General features: G+C 43.5%; 2 protein-coding genes and 2 long non-coding RNA genes across 5 annotated transcripts; all 4 read right to left on the reverse strand.

The window, feature by feature from the left end:
- Positions 1-547: 547 nt before the first annotated feature.
- LOC124342886 (zinc finger protein 64-like) lies at positions 548-1639 on the reverse strand. Its single transcript, XM_046796092.1, has 6 exons — positions 1597-1639; positions 1253-1411; positions 1099-1185; positions 931-1023; positions 792-872; positions 548-730 (listed from the first exon to the last, which is right to left on the reverse strand). Exons 2-6 carry the CDS (start codon positions 1349-1351, stop codon positions 674-676), a joined length of 417 nt encoding a protein of 138 aa, XP_046652048.1. The 5' UTR covers positions 1352-1411; positions 1597-1639; the 3' UTR covers positions 548-673.
- Positions 1640-1688: 49 nt separating this feature from the next.
- Positions 1689-2744, reverse strand: LOC124342961. Its single transcript, XR_006919031.1, has 3 exons — positions 2440-2744; positions 1942-2196; positions 1689-1872 (listed from the first exon to the last, which is right to left on the reverse strand). It is a non-coding gene; the product is annotated as an uncharacterized LOC124342961 (long non-coding RNA).
- Positions 2745-4090: 1346 nt separating this feature from the next.
- LOC124342561 (protein turtle homolog B-like) lies at positions 4091-13921 on the reverse strand. Its single transcript, XM_046795553.1, has 6 exons — positions 13494-13921; positions 9256-9448; positions 8396-8653; positions 8116-8315; positions 5183-8005; positions 4091-5093 (listed from the first exon to the last, which is right to left on the reverse strand). Exons 1-6 carry the CDS (start codon positions 13522-13524, stop codon positions 4876-4878), a joined length of 3723 nt encoding a protein of 1240 aa, XP_046651509.1. The 5' UTR covers positions 13525-13921; the 3' UTR covers positions 4091-4875.
- Positions 13922-14812: 891 nt separating this feature from the next.
- On the reverse strand, positions 14813-20388 carry LOC124342978. Of its 2 annotated transcripts, XR_006919054.1 has the most exons (3): positions 19913-20388; positions 15438-19845; positions 14813-15370 (listed from the first exon to the last, which is right to left on the reverse strand). It is a non-coding gene; the product is annotated as an uncharacterized LOC124342978 (long non-coding RNA). The 2 variants fall into 2 exon arrangements; XR_006919053.1 differs by having other exon boundaries at positions 14813-19845.
- Positions 20389-20681: the final 293 nt, after the last annotated feature.

Below are 20681 nucleotides of genomic sequence, written 5' to 3' on the forward strand. Positions count from 1 at the left end.
GCACCAATCAATTCCACTCATACTGCTTTCTTGCATTGAGTGATTGAGCTGGTCTTTAGGACATTTGCAACAAACTCTAACCAAGACGATGAATGTGGAGTTTTAGTTTCAACCGATAAACAAAGTTCAATTATTGGAAATTTGTCATTAGAAAGTATCTTGTCAGATCACGATTGAGCACTCAAGCTTATCTTAGTTGAGCATGAAGCTTTCTTTAAACTGCCCTGCACACCACTTGGCAATATGAAAAATTTTCTTTGTGATGGCTAGTTGCACTGGCGTTAGATTGTGTAGTTGCAGCATTTGGATAAAATGATCATGATTGTCTTCAATCCATAATTGTCACGTACTTGCTTCAGTTTTGGAACCGAGTATGTGTCAACTGCTTGGAAAATAAGATCCAACTTAATTGAGGCCGCCATCAGTAAAATAAAATCCCAGAAAATGGAAAACAATTGCAAATGTTAAACTTCTGATACGACTGAGATGGCTAAGAAGTAAAAACGGACTAAATTTAAAAAAAAAGGAACCGTTAACAGCAGACGACGATGAGAGATTGCATTGTATCTCCTAGCGGATGTGTCATTTATGAAGCATCATAAACCATTATTTGAAATCTTGATCACTTCTCGCTATGCACCTTCTCACGAACGCAGAACTGCGGTTCTGAAATTTACTTGTTGTGGGTCATTCGAATGTGATGCGTCAGTCGAATCGGATAAGGTGTTTGCTAAAAGATAAATATTCTGATGAGTTCCATCTTAGAAAATGTGAAACACTGAACTAATTACATATTGATCACAAAAAGGGCAAGCTTGAGGAGTCATGTGACCTAATTTGTGGAATTTGAGATGATCTTTCCGGGAAAAATTCTACAAATAAATTTCACTTGTTTAGGGAAAAAAGATACAAAATGATAATTTAATTTACCTTAGAACAAACGTCGCATTTGAATTGCTGCTTTTCACCAGCACTTCCATGAATCCTTAAATGACGTATCATATTTCCAGCATAAACTGTCTTCTAGAAATCAAACATTGAGTGCACAATAAAAATACGTAAGCTACAAGAAATTGAGTTTTCGCTATGCTAACTAACATGTTCACAATATTGGCATTCAATCCATTTTAAAGGATGGGCGTGCTTCATTTTGTGTTTTTCAAGGGTTCCTTTCGCGGTGAATTCCTGTAATTTAAAATCTTAGTCCAGCGTGGGAAAAAAGTGAAGTCACACAAACGCAAGCTGTTATTACCATGGGGCAAACGTCGCATTTAAAAACTTTCTTTACATTTGACGATTTGGTCGGCACGGGATCAGGGAAATTAGAATTATCGATTGGAAAATGTTGCATCCCATCTCTACCAGACACTACAGGCTCATGAAAAAAACCTTCACCCTCTGATTCAAACACCTGCAAAGTGCAAAGCAACAAATAAATAAGTGCCTACAAAGATCCATGAAATCGCGTAATTAAATTTTGTCACCAGTGACTCACTCATCTTCTTGAGTCTGCAGTAAAACCAATAATTAATTACAATAATTAAAAATCAAATTCAAAGTTTTTTAAGCTACTAAAACGGAATAAATGAATATTACCTCATTCGAAGCGTTAGCAAAGTCAGCTTTTGGCCCTAAATTGAGTTCTATAAAAACTTGTATAATACAACATTTGCAAATGGCTTTCAAAGCAATTATTAATTACTTGCCTTGTCTAGCTTTATTCAACTTTTTCTTCAGTTCCTTGTTGGCTTTTCTTAATCGCGCAATAGACTCATCAAGTTTCCGACCCTTGGCGTTTGAAAAAGTTTGCGCCTTTTTGCCATGACCGGTGAAATTAAATTTCACGCGGGGGAACTTTTTGAGTATTTCCGGCTTGTTAAATTACAACATTTGCCAGGTTAGGATATAAAACTTTGTTGAAAGAAATACTTTCAAACGAACCTGTTTCGGAGAAGCCAAATCAGGCAGAGGAATTGCTGCTGAGTGCTCGCCTTGATTTCTGTAGTCTACCGAAGAGAAATTCGATAGTGCAAGGATAATTTTCGCCAATCCTTCTTCACATGAAGTTTCGGGCTCAAAGGATATGGCCAGATTTTCGATAACTCGGGATAACTTATCGAGCAGCCTATTGTTTTGGGGGGATTTGAGTTGGGTGTTTGATGTCATCTTTCCCAAAGCGACAAATGCCATTGACACCTATAGTTACAAAAGAAATAGAATAAATCCTCAAATACAAAATTGTGTAGTGGCAAGAAAGCGGAAACATTACTGTCAAAAAAACAAAATAATTATTCTTGAAATTATTAGAGGAACGCATGCTGAGATTTTACATCCTAATTCAAAGCTTAGCCAGTTTAAGTGGAGGTGATCTTATCTTATCTAGAAGCTTAAACATTTACACACACGGTATTCTAACCAAATTATTTAAAGACAACTTACCTGTTGGTACTTGATAGTCTAGAAAAGTTAGAAACACCTGAAGTCAATCGCACTTTAATCCAAAGATCACGAAAAATTCTTGCCAGACGGATGGCAAACACATAAATGGAAACACAATAAACAAACCACGTGATACTTTCTCTAAAAGTAAGTAATTTGCTCGAGCATCACGAATTCTCATTTCCTTAGTTATCCTGTAGGAAAATGTCAAAACGAATGTCTGTCACAACATAATTTGGCCAAAGCACATTTGACTGCTCAAGGGCGACTGCTCACTACTGTTTGATACTTAAATCTCCGCACTGCGGAGAAAGGACGAACCTGACATTGCAAGTGGCGACCACGTGGCCAAAGTGTTTGGAATAAACAACAACAAAAATATTCCAACTTAAGAAAAAACAAATGTAGAAATATCTTTCAAAGTATTGAAATTTTTGCTTCCGTCATGAAATTTTCGATTAAAATTTTATTCTAAATACCAGAATATTAAAAAGTTTGATTTTATATCATGGGATGTTAAACTCCCATTTGATTACTAGTTTGAAACACAAGTTCCTGCAATAGCCTCGGGTCATCAAGCAAGAAACGATGTCGCTCATCCGGCAAGCAGTAATCTTCTTTAATCCATGGAGACGCTAATCTGCTAGGCAAACGATCTGGTGAACTGGGATTAGGTTGGAGACGGAGACTTTACATCTCTGTCACGAGATGGCGATTATTTCGTTCGCCAGGTGCATTGAGCCAACCATTTCCAAGAAATGTTCATCTTCAGCGGCGGGTGGGCGCCGAGATAGATTGCTCGGATGTTTTTATTTTTATATAACGAACGTCTGATATTTCAAGCTGTCAGATGACCAGGAAATCAGCTGTTATCATCGGATTTCAGCTATTTGATATCGCCAATTGTAACTTTTCTGTCTTCTCAGTTGTAACTCTGTCTTCTCAGGGTTGTTTAATTAAATAATAAAGTTCCGAATTCAACAGGCAGTTGATTTCGTATTGTTGTAACAAGGTCCACTCCTGTGAAGTATATTTTTGCAAACCTTGCTGTTGTTTGAGAGCGACAAGAGGAATAATGATTAGAGCGTCACTCCTTTTTCATGGTCGGGCATAATTAAACAACTAATGGATTTAATGCAACTAATAGTAAGGAAACCATATCCAATAATTTCACACGGAAGTTTCGTGAGCTTCAAGCTAATTGTTTGGAATTCATTTAACGACGATCAACACCAGCCTTCGACATTTTCCAATTTGAAAGGAGAAAACCAAAATTTGCTTCTACAGCATTTATTCGTGTTTTTTTGTATGAATCAACTTTACAAATAGAAAAAAAAAACTGTACAACAACGTAAAAAAGTCACAAACGAATAGAGAAAACAAGATCAAAAACAGAGTGTCAAAAAGAAAATGGTGGGAAGAGAGAAACAGCAGCAGCACTTGGCTCACAATGGAAGGAAGCAATTTTGAGCATTGATCATCCGTTTTCTTTTTTTAGAATTGTTCACTCTTTAAATTTCAAATGAAAAAAGACACACACACAAAAACAAAAAGACACACACAAATTTTGAACGAGGAGCGTCGCTGTTCCCGGGGAAGATAATTGGCATGCATCGAGAAGTACAGAGCTTAGCCAGCGGATTCATTTTTGTTAAATCCGCCTGCTGGATTGCAACAACATTCGTCGTCTTAATATGTACAACAACACATTAAAACACTCGGGAGATGGGGGGGAAGAACGTCAGGGGGTTGTGTGTTCTTATGTACAACAATGATCGATAGTTGATGGTCGAAAAAACAAAAAAAAATATTTTTAAAGAAAAGTCATCAAAAAACAAAAGAAAAATATATATAACTAGGGACGGCGACGGTTCCACAGTCGCCACATAAAACAAAAATTATTTTTTTATTTTTTACTTTTTTCATATTTTTTTTAATTTTGGAAAATTTGTTGTCGGTAGTCCCACATCGCTTTTGAAAAAATCAAATAGAATTTCTAATTTCATTTTATGTATAAATTTGTGTTAGACCCTACTTGAGAGGACCAGGTCCACGGATGAAGTTTTGTTTTTCTTTCAGCGAGATCAAAATGGCGACAAAACAAATGTAGCAGCAGGCCAGCGGGGCAATTCACGTGTCTCTTTTAAATTTGAGCCTTTCCTATCACAATCCGAACTCGAATTATTTTTTTTTCCCTTTTAAAAAAAAAAAGACGAAACTTTTTCGCCCAACGAGGCGAAAAATGGAATGGAGATTGTCGAGAAAGAACCACCTTTTGGTCGAGGTGTTTGGCACACGGCGATGGATGTCATTGATTTGTTTTTAAATAATGATGTGTTGACGAGGGTAATGTTCTCGTGTGGTTGGTTGAAGGGAGAATTTTAAAAAAGAAAAACTAAATTGTCTACTAAATATTTTCTTTCTGCTATGGGTCTACTAGACGATGATCTCGCGGATGACTCTGCGATTCCGTGAATTGGGTGTTGAATAGCCGCTCTCTAGCGACTCATCAAACGAGAGATGATGTTGCTGAGGTGGCGCCATTTGTTGCTGTTGCTGCTGCTGCTGTTGCTGTTGTTGGTGCTGTTTCATCTCCTCCGGTTCGGCCTCCATGTAAGGATCGGGCAAGCCACTCACATTGTGATATGTCGATTCTAAGAAAATGATACAAAACGTCAACGTCACGCTCTCCCAAATGCCAATTTCCAAGTACAATTTAAATAAATTAAAGTCGAAAACATACCGAGGTGTTCCATGCGTTTGCCATTTTTGTGGACGGCGGCGTAGGGATCGCCATTGCCGCCGGCCACGACGCCGTAATTGTTGCGCTGCAGGTAGTCGTCGCCGTTGCTGGGCGGGTAGTGGCTATAGTCCTCGAATCCGCCGTACCCACCGTGGGTCATGGGGTCGTAGTGGTACGATCTGCCGTCCGGCACATTGCCCAGTTGGTGGTCGGCACCACCTCCGTTGACTCCGCCATTTTGGCTGGCCAATTTCAATTGCCACAGAGAATCCTGTGAGTTGACCGAGCCGCCGTTGTTGGAATTGGAATAACTGTGCTCCGTGTAGGCCATGTTGACCCAATCTCCACCGCCGTTGGCGTGTCCGCCGCCATTGTTCTGAGCGCTGGCCACAGCGTAGCCGTAACCGTTTTGGGTGGCGTAAAGGGCGTTCTTGCTGGCAGCGTCGTCCAGCATGCTGCCGTGACTCGTGTTCATCAAACTCTGGTCCCGTCCCTTGTTCTCCAGTCCGGCGTAATAAGGTGGCGGTGGCTGTTGTTGTTGCTGTTGTTGTTGCTGCTGCTGTTGGGTGATGGTCGGACGGGCAGAATGAGCCTTTTCCATTTCCAGGAGCTTCTTGAGCTTCTGGGCACGTCGTCGACGGTAGCAGTAAAAGATGGCGAACAAGACAAAGACCAGAGAGCCAACGACGCAGGCCACGATGATGGCCACCATGTACTTGGCCGGCAATTCAGTCAGAGCTTTGGTCGGCTCTTGAATGAGGTCACCCGTCACGGCCACCACCGGTTCGCTGCACAGCGTCGTGTTCATCTCCAGACAGAGTTTGAGTCGAATGTCGTCAACGTCGTCCTTGACCAGGTCCAGCACTTCGCGACTCACCGGCGACCGGACCGAAATCTTTTGCGAAAGTTCCCAGTTGCCCTCGACGCGACTCTCCACCATGGCCATCAGCGGCAGCTGGGAATCCACGTTGAACGAGATGGTCTTGGTTTTGGGCTCGAACGTCACCTGTTTGGGCTCGGGGATACGCGACAGGTCGACGACGGTCGAGGCCGTCAGGGCGTTGCTCAACGGACTCTTTCCCTTCGTGTTCTCGGCCCGCACTTGGAACGTGTACGATTGCAGTTGCTCCAGCCCGCGGATGACGCAAGGGTTGGCGTATTGGCAATCGTCTTCTTGCTGTTGTTGCTGGCCAGAGGCTGCCAACTCGCTGCCGGCCTGCCCAGATGATGAAGCCGACCGGTAGAGGACCGTGTAGATTGTGTTTTCGAATCCGCCGTTGAATCCTTCGTCCCATTCGAGCGTCAGCGAATCGTAGCCCGGCTGGACAACGCGCAGATTGGTGGGTTTTTCCGGTGCGCTGGTCGCTTGCAAACGGACGGCCGCCGCGTTTTCACCTTCAGCGTTCCACATTTTGCACGTGTAGTCGCCATAGTCGGAATCTTTGACGTCGTTGATGCGCAAAACGCCCTGGTAAATGTCGTTGCCGTTGGCCGTGTTGGTGATGGACGTGACGTTCATGTCGTACTTGTTGTCGCCCGCTCCGCCGCTGCTGCTGCCGATGATGGGCACGTCGCGCAGGGACCACTCGAAATTGGGGCGAGGGTAGGCCTGGACTTGGCACAGGAGCTGGACGCTGGACGAACCGACGTTGGAAGCCACTTTGGGGTGGTGGTCCAGCAGAATGGGGGCGTGCTCGATTTTGAGCGTCAGAGTCGACTCGATCCGGCGGATTTGATTCTCAAAGGCGCAAGTGTAGACGCCGCGATCGTCGGCCGTCAGCTGGGAAAGGGCCGGCCGCTCCGAGCCGTGGAATCGCAGTGTCGAGCGGACAGTAAAGATGGCGTTGCGACCCTCCGACTCGTCCATGGCCAAATCGTAGGCACCCGAGCTGCTGCCGGGCAGAATTTCGACTCCGTCCTTGAGCCAAGTGATGGACGGCTTGGGTTTGCCCTGGGCAGAGCACGTCATGTTGAAATCAGCGTCCTGGGCCTTTTTCTGCAAGACGGGTGGCAGTTGGCCGATGAAGCGGGGCGGCTGGAAAACGCGCAAGTTGACGTAGCTGGAACCGCCCGTGCCCAGGTCGTTGCTGGGCTGGCAGTAATACGTTCCCTCGCTGTTTTGACGGGCCACGTGAATCGTCAGCTCCGAAGTCGAAGCCAAAATGGTCGTCTCGGCGCCGGCCTTCCACCAGCGGTACTGGGGTAAAGGCCAGCCCGGCGGATCGGCAGCGCAAGTCAACGTGATTGAGGCCTCGTCGACGGCGATCGGCTCTTCGGGAGAAATGCGGGCCGATCCGGGCTCGTGTTTGACCAGCAGATGGAACGTGGCGTTGCCAGATCGTTCGGCCGAGCCAATCATGTTGGTGGCCCGGCAAAGGTAGCGGCCGTTATCGGCGGCGGCCACGCGGTTGAGTCGCAAAACGGGTCCGTTGGATCTGAACTGGGCGTCGCCCTCCTTGAGCCACTCGATGGAAGTCGGGGCCGGTTTGGCTGAGACGTTGCAGGGGATCGAGACGCTGGAACCGATGTCGACTTCCTTGCGCGACTCGGCGATGGTCACCATGGGCGGATGGAGAACGTCCAGCTGCAATTCCGCCTCACCGACTTGACCCAGTCCGTTGTCGGCCGAGCAAACGTAGAGGCCGTCGTCTTCCAGGCTGACGGATCTGAGCGTGTGGTTGAAACTGGTGGCGATGAATCGACCGGATCTGGTCCAGCGGACGCTGTAAACGGCCGGTTTGGCGTCCACCTGACACTGGATCTGCACCGAGCCTCCCCTCTCGACATTCAACGGGCTGGGGCTGACACGGACCCTGGGAGCGTCTGTTTCGAAATAAATTCCAGTTGATTAGTCGTCGATTGGGAGTAACAGGAATAAAAATCAGCAATTCCAGTGGCTTCAGCTGGAAAAAGGGTGGGCGGATAAAACTTACAATTGACGGCGAGAACAATGTTGGCTTCCTTCTTGTCGTTGGTGTCCATGGCTCTGTTCCAGGCCACGCAGCGGTACTCGGCGCCGTCGTCTTCCTTTTGCGGTCGCACAATCAGCGTCGACTGTGTGGCCACACTTTTGCTTCCGCCCGCTTTCATGATCGCACCTTCCAACGGGTTGGCTTCGCCCTTCCGGTACCACCTGGAATCAAATAAGCAGGTTAGATTTTTTAGGAGATTGAATTGCACATTTTTCCCAATCGAATTGTCTAGTAGTCGTACCTTAAAACGGGATCGGGACTGCCGCCGGCGCTGGAGCAAACCAATTCGGTGGGTTGTCCCTCGACGGCCACGGGACTGACGGGGTTGATTTGCGGCGACGACGGCGGGACCAAGACGACCAAATCGACCGATTGGCTGTGCAATTCAATTCCCGTGCCTTGCTCCTTGAGGCGGCACTCGAAACGGCCATTGTCGCGATCGTAAGTGGCGCCAGACACCAACAAGTCGTACTGGCCCTCGGCCGGCTTGAAACTGATTCTGTAATTTAAAAAAAAAGAAAATGATGAAAAGATGAAAAAAAACAATCAAAATCCAATCATCATCGTAGCACATTCCACTTTTATATATTTATTTTTATCTGGTAATTTCTACTTCTTATCTATTCATCTCCCCCCCTACGATAGAAGAAAATTCCCTCAAAGGCAAAACTGGAGAAGAAGGTGGCCTCTATAATCATTTCTCAACCCTCGAGGGCAGTGGAACACCTGGTCTATGATAACTAAAAAAATGAGATTTCAGACTCCTCCTCGATCTTGTGTGTAGTGTATAGGGATTCCTTTGGCCCCTCTCTCTCCATTGCTGAAAATATCATATTCATACATTATAAATGCATTCCCTTTGAGAACCCTCCTTCTTCTCTCTATCGTCAATAGGGACATGAAGAAGAGAAAATTTTTTCCCAGTAAAAAAGTGCGGATGACTTTTTCAATGCCACACTTTTGATGTATACGCTATGACCATCCCCCCCCAAATCATCAATCCCCAAACCATCCCGTGTCGCTTTTTTGGAACGTTTCCCACACGCAGGTAGAAAAAGGAATTTCTCCTTTTCTCCTTTTAGAATATAATGTTTGATTTACCTGTAATTTTTCTCAAGTGGCGACTCTCCAATGGCGACGTTGTCCTTTTCTTTAATGTTGGCCCGAATCCAGTAAAAGGTGTGACGTTTGTCCATCAGCGTCGGATTGAAACGGCACTCGAGCGTCACGTCCTCGCCGACTCGAACGTCCACAGTCCAGGCACCGGCCGCCAGCAGCGCCACCACCAAAAAAGCTGTTGAATAATAAATCACAACACAAATTAATAACAAATTTAATAATAATAATATTTTTCATAAACAATCAAAAGAAAAATGGTAAAAAGTATCGAGGACAGGGAAAGATGTGTCCCCGCCGCCATTTTTTTTAAGGGGGGATTGAGGACGCAACTTGGCGTGTTGCTTACGTGCGCTTTTGGCCTACTCTTTTTCTTCTTCTTCAATGGAAAAATATGTGTGTACACACACAGAGAGAGCGAGTATTTACCTTTGGGTTACGTCGAGGGGTTGGGGGGAAAGAAAGAAACGAAAATCACACGCATAGAAAAAAAAAGTCCACCGGATGCGGTTGATATTATTTTGGCGGTCTAGCGGTGAACGATGGAAAAACTGAATGGAGAGAGAGGGGGGATAGTTATAACAAGCATTTCTTTATTTAACTACACGTTTCTTTATTTTATTTTGTTTTTTCCCTAGTCAAAAACCGTTTCTCCGGTTGGCCGATGGACGGCCGAGTTTCACACGCTCCCCCACTGACATTTGCACTTTTGCCTCGACTCACAGGGACAATCTAAAAATAAGAAACTGAGCCGGACGTCATTTCTTCTTCTCGACAGGTGAATTTTTTTCTTTTCAAATATGGAAATGAATCATATTTTTAAATAAAAGGGGCGGGAGCAAATTCTAAAAATGGAAAAACTTCTTTCTTATTTCTCTCTCCCGAAAAAGAAACAACTTTTTTCTTATTTTTCTTTTCTTATTTTAACGATCCATTCGACCGTTTTGATTTACGCGTTTCGGGTCGCCATTTCGTTTATTAACGAAAACACGCCACAGCCCCAAACAACAACAACAGCAATCTATTCTTTTTTCGGTTGTTGTTGCTGGCCTTCCCAATGGATATGATGATGAGATGAATAATCCAATTTCCTAGACGCCAATAACCGATGGAAATTTCTTCTTTCTCTATGGGGCTCGACGAGCCTTCATTTAAACAACAGACGGTCGGTCGGTCGGGAGAAGAAAAGAAGAGGCAGATAAAAACGTTCGTTCGTGATCTGGATGAAGAAAGGAGGAACAATCAAAAAAAGGGGGCCATCACACGCAACGCAACAGAAACGCCCAGGCTGTGCCGATTGGCCATCGATTCTCTCCCAAAAGAAGAAGAAGTTAAGAAACGATGCACCGTGTAAAAGAAGAAGAGCCAAACCCCATTTGAGGTGATGTCGCCACACGTTGTCGGGTCACAAGAAAGACAAACATCATCCCGGGGATCGTTCAAACAAAAATGGCCGCCGATGGGGTCCATTGAAAAAATTTACAACTTTTTTTGGAAGTTGCCAAAAAAGGTGCGCGTGTGTGTGTTAAGACGAAGAAGAAGAATAGAAAAATAAGGAGAGAGAGCAGCAACGCCCCGAGGGCAATGTTGACCTGCTATCGGGTCCCGAAGCAACAACATTCCTCCACGTCCCCTCCAGTCTCTCGTCTTCTCTTCTTCTTCTTCTCAAAATAAATCAACAGACGACCCCCACATCGAATCAAACGAAATTTTATATGAAAAAAGGCGAGGGGGAAAGGACCACCATACCCCAAAATGATATCGCATGTCTCTTTTCCCAACGGATAACAGTGTCGTGTTCTTTACTAGACTTTTCCTTTTGATCGAATTACCTGGTCATATAAAACCACAAATTTTTCAAAAAAACAACACGTCAAATATTTCCGTGATGTGGGGGGGAATATAGTCTCAAGTTACAGCCGCCACATGAATGAAAGGACCTTTGGCCAATTTCTTTTCATCCGAAAAAGTTAACAATAATAAAGATGAGGTCAAATGAAAATGTTATTCAGGAAGAAGAAGAAAGAAAGGAGGTCCTCCATCTTCTCCTTGTAGGGTAGAAGACAAAACAACTTGAGAAATTCCCGTTTTTTCTCTCTCTCTCGGGAGTTTTGGCTCGTGGCCACAACTTGTGTGTGTCGAAGCTTTTAAGCCGAGCGCGCGGATAACATCCCAACGGCTGGGGGATTCAAATCAGGTACAACTTTTAAAAAAAGGCAGGGCCCGGGTTTCTTTTCTAAACCCAAGAAAATCAACGGAACTTTTGGCTGCTGCTGCTGCTGGCCTATTACACACAAGTTTTGTGATGAGTCACTTTCATCATCGTCGATTCTTTTACCAAAGGGAAAAACCGGCGCTACCGTGACCAAATCCCCCTTTTTTTTTAATAAAAATAGAGAAAATGATTCATCTTTTTAAGATTTTTTAAAATATTTCATATTCTTTTAAAAAGATGCGTGTGGGTTGGAGAAGAAGAAGATTCAGGTCACACTTCCGCCATCTTTTCTCTTTCAAATTCACGACCGCAAAATGTTGTGTCTGTTCCTTTTGGGAAAGAAAAGCCCTCGCGTGATGAAGAGGGGAGAAAAAGTTAATATTTTTTTCCTTGGAAAGAAGAAAAATCCAATCAACTTTGAATGCCTTAAAGGGAGGGAGAGAAATCGTTCCAAAACATCAAAGTGTAGTAAAAACTGGTCTGGCAGGTTTTCTTGTCTTAAAAGGAAAAAATATGTTTTCTTCTTCTTCCATTTTCATATACCTGGAAGGTAGAAAAAGAACCTTTTTTCTTTCTTTTCCTACAAGACACACACACTCTCTTCCAGGTAGATTCATCAAACTCCCCTTCTTCCACCTCCCTCTAGGGGGTGGTGGGTGGGGAGGTAGAAACTCCTCCTCCTTTGTGTTGTTGTAGGAGAATATTCAAGTGGAGGGGAAAGATGTGTCGAGGGGCCACGGAGGTTCTTTGACCTCGGCATCTCATTTGATTCTCTTCTTCTTCTTCTTCTTACCTTTCCACTGACTACAACAACAGACACACAAGGAAATGAGAAACAAGAGGACTCCCTAAACATCCAGAAGAAAAAAAACCGCTGACAAAATAATTCGATATCGTACGACTGGGGGGGAGGAGAGAAAGTGGCCCCGCCGCATTTTATTGCAATCAAATTGAATTTTTCGATGCATAAAATGAAACCCAAATTTTTACGAGGCTCGTAATAAAAATAAGACTTTTCAAAAAAATATGGGAATGTCATCATCATCCGAGGGTGTAAGAAAAAGCTCCCGGTTCTCACGCAATTGCAACCCCCTCACATCCGCACACGTTTAATTGCCAGTCTCTCCCCCCTTGGTGCATCCCCGGGGCATATCATACAACAACAATACATTTTTAGAATAGAATAAGAGAGCCTGCCCATCTTATTTCTTTGGTGGAAGATGATGACGACTACACACACGCCACTTCTTCGTGTACGTTTGAACCTTCCATGTCGGGAGTTATTACCAGAAGAGAAACAGACAAGAGCCCCCGAGGGTTCTTTGCTACTTACACAACTACTTGAATACTTTCCTGAAACTAATCGAAATTGTGAAAAAGATTTCCCAAAAGAAATTTCGCCATTTCTTCCCACAAGAGAAGAAAGTTGCGGGTCATTTTGAAATCATGCGGGGACGAACGACACATAAACAGGTGAAGGACAGTCGATAGATGGACGCGTCAGAATAAAATTAAATTAAAAAAGATTTCACGTGTACAACCACCACCATCTTTCCAGGAAGAAAAAAAATACGTTATCTCGTCTGCTATTGAAATTCCACCTGGAGTGTCCATGGGGGAGAGAGAAGGAAGATGTCATAGACGCGTCCAGGATAAGGTGAAAAAAGATAAGAAAATACATTTTATCTTTTTTTCTCTCTACAGGAAATTCATCCCCCCCTACCCAAAAAAGGGGTTGTGACCTCCAAAAAAGGGAGAAACAACCAACTTCTTTTTCTACCTGCAACTACCTGAGGGCCTTTTTTTTCTTCTCTTTTGTTGTTTGTTGTTTCCCCCCCTCACCTTCCCGCCATCTCGAGCATACACACACTAATTACACACACACACAGGTAGGAAAAAGGTTTTTTTTTTTTCGTCTTTTGTGGGAGATTCAACGGAAAAAAAAAGGAATTGAAGGACAGAAATTATTCAAAAATGGAAATAGACTCGGGGGGATAGAAAAACATACCAAGGACAAATTGTCGTTGCTTCGTATCCATTTTGTGAAGTTGATGAAATTTTCTTCTTCAGTTGATTGTCTTTAATTTCACGATAAATATTAATAGGCACCACCGGTTTTTTCAATTACCCCCCTTGATGGTAATTCACCACTTCACTGGACGCACATGGACGGTTGGCTCGGTCGATTCATCCACTGAGAAATAAACAAAAATGGCCGACAAGTTTCCAATTATTCAAATGAGCGCCACACCAAATCACCAATCACGTCACACAACACGCGTCAAATCCTTGACACACACGAAAAATTTTGTTTTTCCAATGTGTCTTCTATTTTTTAAATTTCAGCCAAACTTTTTTTGGGCGCGGAGTGGTTTGTGGGGGGGACTAACCGACACGGCAACTGGTAACCGACTGACCCGCCACCGCCGACCAACACAACGAAAAACGAAACAATCCCCCCTCGAGCGCAAAGGGGAAAAGTGTAAGAGGGGGGGTTGATAAAAAAAGAAAGATGGCGCTGGTAGACCCCGGATGGCGAAAGCCACTCTCTCGACAACTCCGCCCTCTTTTTTCCGATTGCAGCCAATCGAATCAAAGTTTCCATCTTCTACCTTAAGAACTCTCCTGGAACGCCATCAGCATTTGTACAGTCCAGTTTTTTCCCTTTTTTAATGAGCCAAAAGGCCATTTAAATGGCTACATGAATAAATCTAAATTATTAAAAAAAAAAAAATCAAATACAATGGTATTTATTTCACTGACTGGACAAGAGTGAAAGGCGAGGAGGAGCATCCGCTCTTCTTATTCCACTGATTAGTGGTAATCCTCATCTTACGGAGGGGATCAGCCATCCGAGATGGCCAGCAGATCGGGTAATGTAATAATGGACGTCTTGCGTGTCGATCGACTTTGATGAACTCTGGACAGAGAAAAAAGCAAATGACGTTGGTGGGGGAGGTTATAGAAATTTGATCCATTGTGTCTGGTGGATTGTAAATATCTAAAAAGGAACGTTGATGGTTTGTTCTAGTTTGTCAGCAGAAAGAACCCAGGAAGTGTGTCTGGTTCATTTCTGGATGCCCCCGCTGGCCATCTGCGCCATATCCTCAACAAGTTGGGGTGGAAAAACAGAAACGACAGATTTCTTTTTCTTTTCTTTCCTTCCATCTTCTTCTTCTTCCAGATAAGGTCGAAACAGGTGAGAGAGAGGAGACAAGCACCTGCTGTGGATCTCCCCCCTTACCAATTTTGATCACCACCGAAAATATAGAATTCAAAAAAATTCAGAGAGATTTCTGACGACCAATAAAAAGATCTGGGATCGTGTTGGGGGTGTCCACGTCTCGTAAATTTTCTTCAAAAAAATTCCGGTTTTCATTCCGTTCGTGAGTCTTGATTCCACAAAATAAAAAGGAAAACGACCGCTAGGCCTAAATAGATATCGGTACATAATCAAATTCTTTTTTCTTTCAATGGGGGTTAACCCAAAACGAAATGAGGACACGATTGGATATATATATATCTATTTCCCGCATAAAAGAAAAAGAAAAAAACAATTTAGAAATAAAAAGAAAATGTTGACGGCCGATGTCGCGCTCGGCCGACCGCGTCATCACCTGCGGGTTTCGTGTAAAAAGGAAAAAAAAGGAAAACAACACGAACGGCGGTGGCGGTTATACTTGTCGTAATCTTATGGCGGTTTTTTCTGTGAGTGTGTCGACGATGTGCTAAAGCCAAGTCATCCGTGACGTCCACACACACAAGAGAAAAGCGACCACACGGTAGCTGCTGCTGCTGCTGACGTGATTCATATGGAAAAATGTGTGTCCATTTGAATTGTCGTGACGCAATATCCGCCAGCAGATTGTAGATAGATCCTCCCTGCTGCGAAAAGAATGGGAATAAGTGTACCGTACTACTACTACTAGTCTACTGCTACCAAAAGGTGTACATCTATAACGAGAAAGTTGCTCTCTCGGTGATTATGAGAACATGATGCGGGCCAGGTCACGGTCGCACAACCTTTTCAAAGGTTCCAAACTCGGTCGGTTGTGTGAACGTTGTATAGTAGAGAGAGACGACAATGTTTATTAGTTGTGTCTATACCTGCGGCCAGCACAGCACAGCACAGCAGCTCATAGTGTACACACGGCAGCCGGGGCTCTCTAATCGATTCCGTGAGAAAAAAGGGCCAAAAGACACAAGGAAATGTATATAATAATGGAGATGGCGACACCTCAATTTTCTCGCTTCCTTTTCTTCTTCTTGATTCCAATGGCAGTTCACACAGCTGCTGCCGTTTTTTGGGAAAAAGGAAAAAAGTCAAGTGGTTTTTTCTTTTCTTGTGTTTGCCGTTGTCCTTTTTGGTTCAAGACTATAGACGGTTGACGTGAAAAGCCGAAAAAGAGAAAAAAAGAAACTTGTAGCTTCATCGCATCAGTCTGGTCGAGGGAGTCAAATCAATAACTTCCGCTGGACACACAAAATAGCCACAGACCTAAAAGAAGATAGAAGAGAAAATGTATATATACAAGGGAGATTGGGTTACTATTATTATGGCGGGGGGGTTTTAAAAACTGACTGTCGTCGTCCTAGTCCAGCAACAGCAGCAGCTGTGATTCTTCAAGAGGGAAAAAAAGTTTTTCCAACAGAAGGGAAACAAGAAGAAGAAGCCTTGGCACACAGTTGGTCATCGTAGGCTTTTTTTCTTCTTTAGTTGGTTTAAAAAAGGTCGACGGAGAGAAGGTCTCGTGTCCAGCAGCTGCCCCCAATATATATACCTGCCCCTTTGTGTTTTTGTCAAAAGAAGAAGGTCGGTCAGTTATTTCTTCTACATATTCCCCAAATGTCATAAAAATACAAGAGGAGCGAAAAAATATATATATATAGTTCTGCAAGGAAGAAACTTAAAAAATTTTTACAACTCATTTATACGGCGCGCTACAACTTATTCCTGGACATCTTTTTTCCTGAGTTGGGTTGGGTTATATATCTTTTGAAGAACGCGCGCGACACTTTTTCTTAAAAAGTTCAATTCTCTCCAAACTTGTCCGTCTTTTCCTTCCTTATTTTGAGAGAAAATCTCAAATGGTCGCCACTAAAAAAATAAATAACAAAAATATGTGTTCCCCCCTCCAAGAAAAAGAATCCTTTTGTGGGCTCTCAACTAGGCGACAGCGACACGTTTGGATTTTATTCGTTCAAACTTATGGGAGAAATCTCTTCAGACTCTCCATTTGGCGCGTTTTTATTTTTTTTAAAAAAAGGACCTTTGGGTGTTCGTTTCTCGCTTTTTTTAAATACACGTCCGTTAGTTTATATCTAATAATAATATAAAATAACAACACGCAGTCAATTAAAGCGTGATTCCCGTTTGTTGGTTCATTCGTTTCTTACAGGATGATTCGTTTCGCTTCCAACACACAAAACTTTTATTTTATTTTATTTTTTAAATTATTTTCTGGATGTACCGAAAAGAAAAAAAAATTCATTTTCTCTCATTTTGTTGTGAATGACTCCCGCAAAACTCCTTTTCCTTGTTCCTGGAACAACAACAACAACAGCGGCGAATCGTTGTTTTTCCATTTGCCAACTCACCGGGAGCTCTCCTAACCGACCGGAGAGTTTTTCATTCTGGTTTTTATTTTCGCATTGTTTTCCATCTTCCCTGGGCGTTTTTTGAATATTCAGTCGATGATATTTTTCCAGGAGGAAAGAAGAAGAAGATGCATCGGCCGTTTGACCTGGTCCGTTCGACCCTACAACCCCCGTCGTATAACTTATAAAGGGGGGAAAAGAAGAAAAGCCATACGTCATCACTTATGGGCAGGTGGAAGAACACACCTCGCTCTCCTACATGTTCCAGCAACCCTGCTGGAATCTCAAGATGGATGGAATAACAACAACTCTCCCCCCCCCCTTCCAACCTAAACAAGAGAGAGGGAAATCGTGACTAGGGAAATATCAGCTTCCCCTTTTAACACCCCCCAAAAAAGAAACAAAAGCTGAGCAGAAGTAGAGAAAGAAAACAAGGGCCCATTGTTTTTCCACCCTCTTGTTATATACCAGTAGTCTCTGTTATATACATGTGCCCGGCAGATACGTGTGTGCGCCGGTGGCTGCTGCTGGGGGTGGGGGGAATGTACATTTTTTTAAAAAATATGCGCAGAGGCACATCTTCTTTCAATTCCATCTCACGTCCTGCAGTATACCTGGGTCGGAGCCCCCCGCGCTGATTACATAAATATCACGACGTTCTTTTGTTTCCACCAGCCACCAACCACCACGGTGTCCGCAGGCGACTCTATAAATATCATCTAATAATCATCATCTTCTTCTTCTTCTTCTTCTTCTGTGAATATTTCCAGTTGTTTTTTTCTGGCTGTGGAATAAAAATAAGGAGAGCCACTGGAACAGAAGAAGAAGAAGCCCGGCGGGAGTTTTGAGCGTGATTGAGAAGAAAGAAAGAAAGAAAGAAAGAAAAAAGGGGATATGACTCCCAGTTTGGTTTGAAGAAACGACTGTCAATGCCCATCTACATATAGAGACGCCATTGTCTTTTATTTTTTTGAAAAACACGTACGTACGTCTCTCTCTCTAGCGTGTGTTTGTCTCGGCCACTGTGTTCCATCATCCCTGAACTGGCCTGGCCTGGACTCAGATTTCCATCATCTACTCTCGGCGTTCCAAAAACTCTCTTACGTTGGCCATCCATCTGGAAATGGAACGATTTTTCTGTTTGTTTTTCCCCATTTTCTGATGTCGACCCCGTTGGCGCACGCGATGAGAAAAGTGGCCGGTTGAGCTGCTGCTGGACGCTGCTGCCGTCCAGTGAAAGTGGGGATGGATGCAACATTCTTCTTGTCAAGGAGCACTAACCCAGCGGCTATAACTGCAACAACAACAACAGCACACAAAACAAGTCGAGTGGTGTTGGTGTTGTTGTTGTCTGGTTGGTATAATTGGACGGACGCGCGGCCGCGCCAGCGCCAACCAAAAAAAGCTCAACTGCGCCGGAGAGAAAAGAAGTTTTTCGTGTTATCTCATTACTGGATATAATATGCCGGCCAGCCTCCAAAGTCTAGAAATAAAACGTCATTTTCTTTCGCTCGACAATAGTTTTGAAACAATAAATTTCTACAGAAAAGAGAATAAAAGGAGAGAATGGCTTTTCGCTACTGTTGTGTCCCAGTTTTATCAAATTTTCCAAAATCCCAAATTGAAAGTTCAAATTATCTTGGAGAACGAAATTCTCTGCTGGCCGAGTCTATACATGTGATTACTTTAAATATTATACTTACGTACACCATCATCATCATCATCTTCATAGAAATTCAATATTTTTGAAGCCAATCAACAGAAGAAAGGTGCAATGATAGAGCCGGGAGGGGGAAACGGACACAACAATCGACAAGTAAAATTTTGTCTTTTATATTTGAAAAAGACTTTTATTCCGTCCGTCCGTCCGTTTTTGTTTGACGGAAGAAAAAACGCTCGTGTCACTCGATGATGCGGCGGAAAAAAGCTGCGGACGTGAAAAGAACCAAGGAAGGGGGACAATGACACGTCACAAAACGTTAAGGACTCTCGATGATATTCCACACACAACACCAAATAAGGTGGGAGATATTAAAGAAGAAGACGGGCCCGGTTGCTGCTGAGACTGTCAGGGTCTTTTAGAAATGGGACGTCATTGTGTTGGGCGTCTAATATCCCCCACAACAACAAGAGGATCAGTTCCCCCATGTGCCATAATGGCACACGCAGTGATGACAAAAAAGGTCTAGAAAACCCCGGCGTCCGTCCTACCGGACAGAAAAGGTTCCCCTCCAATTAGCGAAAAAAGATGTTGCTGGAGAATAAAAAAAAAAGGTAGGCGGACATGGAAAAGAAGAAAAAAAGTTCCACGGACCATCCCGACTGAATGAATTGAATAGATAAAGAAGAAGATTTATTAAAAGAATTAATAGTTTCTGCTGATGCTGCAGCATCCGGTAGCTGATTTGCGGCGGATCGCCCAGTTATCGCTGCTGGTAGTAGTAGTAAGTTCTTTCTATATATCTGCTCAAATGGATGGATGGATCATCTCTGACTGCACCGCGCGCGGATGGGAAATGAAAAACACAACGGGAGACGAAAAAGAAAAGAAAAGAAATAATCTTTTCTTCTTCTTCTTCTTCTTCTTTTTCGGTTGGGAAGAAGAGAAATCCGACAAATCTCATCATCATTGTGTCCACCTTGACGCCCGTTCCAATGTGCACACACACAAGACGATGATGATGGACCATTGGGACTGAAAATATCAGACAAAAAATCAAAAAGAAACGGCCAGGATGGGCGTTGTCCACAACCCCGGAGCTCTTTTGATTGAAACAAAAATACAAAATTTTAAAATCTAAAATAAGGAGCTACTATACACATTTTTACCTGACTGGGAGATTTAGTTTTTCCTGATTCTATTCACAACAAAAGGTGGAGAACTTTTGTTTAGGGTAGAAAGAGACACGCAGAGGTTTTTCTTTCTTTCTCATGTGATCATTATTTCTTTCGGGTTGTTCCTCTACCAGGAGCTGGGAGAGATAATAAGAGGAGCAGACAATCGGCCCCTACAGGCAACACCGAAAATCACAAGAAAAAAAAAAGAGATGAAAAGAAGAAGAAGAAGAAGAATCGGTGGGCGTGCAGTTGTGTTGTCTTGTGTCTGCCATGTGATCGGCATAACTAATTCCCCCTTCTTCTTCATTTCGTTTTTTGGGGGGGATACAATCACGCCTAAAAATAGCATTTCTATCCCGAAAACAAAACTTAAATCTAACCAAATTTCTACCACCCCGATTGTTTTTTCTCAAAAATAGTCGTAAGGCCATTTCGTACATTTCCTACAATCGTTTGTTTTTCAAACACACGGCGCCATCTTCAGATAGACACAGCTGGGCTAACAATCTTCTTCTTCTTCTTTGGCTAGGAGAGAGGGGATACAAGTACAAGACAGGCGGGGATGGATGTAGATAGACTCGGCAGCGCTCCAGGCGTGAATACACAACGAAGCCCCAGCAGTCTCGTGGGCTAGCAACAAGTTCTTCTTCTTGTTGCCTTCAGGGTCGGCCGTCCGGTCCGACTGTCTAGGAGGACGGACTCTCTTTGCATGTTGTCCATCCTCTTTTTACCTTCATCATCATCATCTTCTTCTTCTTCT

This window comes from Daphnia pulicaria, chromosome 6 (genome assembly GCF_021234035.1).
Source record: "Daphnia pulicaria isolate SC F1-1A chromosome 6, SC_F0-13Bv2, whole genome shotgun sequence".
NCBI lineage: Eukaryota > Metazoa > Arthropoda > Branchiopoda > Diplostraca > Daphniidae > Daphnia > Daphnia pulicaria.

What these genes read in the sequence shown, in the direction of transcription:
- LOC124342886 (XM_046796092.1), bottom strand. Translation starts at nt 1,351, where the DNA reads ATGCAACATTTTCCAATCGATAATTCTAATTTCCCTGATCCCGTGCCG. An exon ending in AATGCCAATATTGTGAACAT is followed by an intron (nt 1,024 to 1,098) that starts GTTAGTTAGCAT and finishes TTTGATTTCTAG; the next exon opens with AAGACAGTTTATGCTGGAAA. An exon ending in AATGCGACGTTTGTTCTAAG is followed by an intron (nt 873 to 930) that starts GTAAATTAAATT and finishes ATTTATTTGTAG; the next exon opens with AATTTTTCCCGGAAAGATCA.
- LOC124342561 (XM_046795553.1), bottom strand. Translation starts at nt 13,524, where the DNA reads ATGGATACGAAGCAACGACAATTTGTCCTTG. An exon ending in GCAACGACAATTTGTCCTTG is followed by an intron (nt 9,449 to 13,493) that starts GTATGTTTTTCT and finishes ATTATTCAACAG; the next exon opens with CTTTTTTGGTGGTGGCGCTG. An exon ending in CAAACGCATGGAACACCTCG is followed by an intron (nt 5,094 to 5,182) that starts GTATGTTTTCGA and finishes TCATTTTCTTAG; the next exon opens with AATCGACATATCACAATGTG.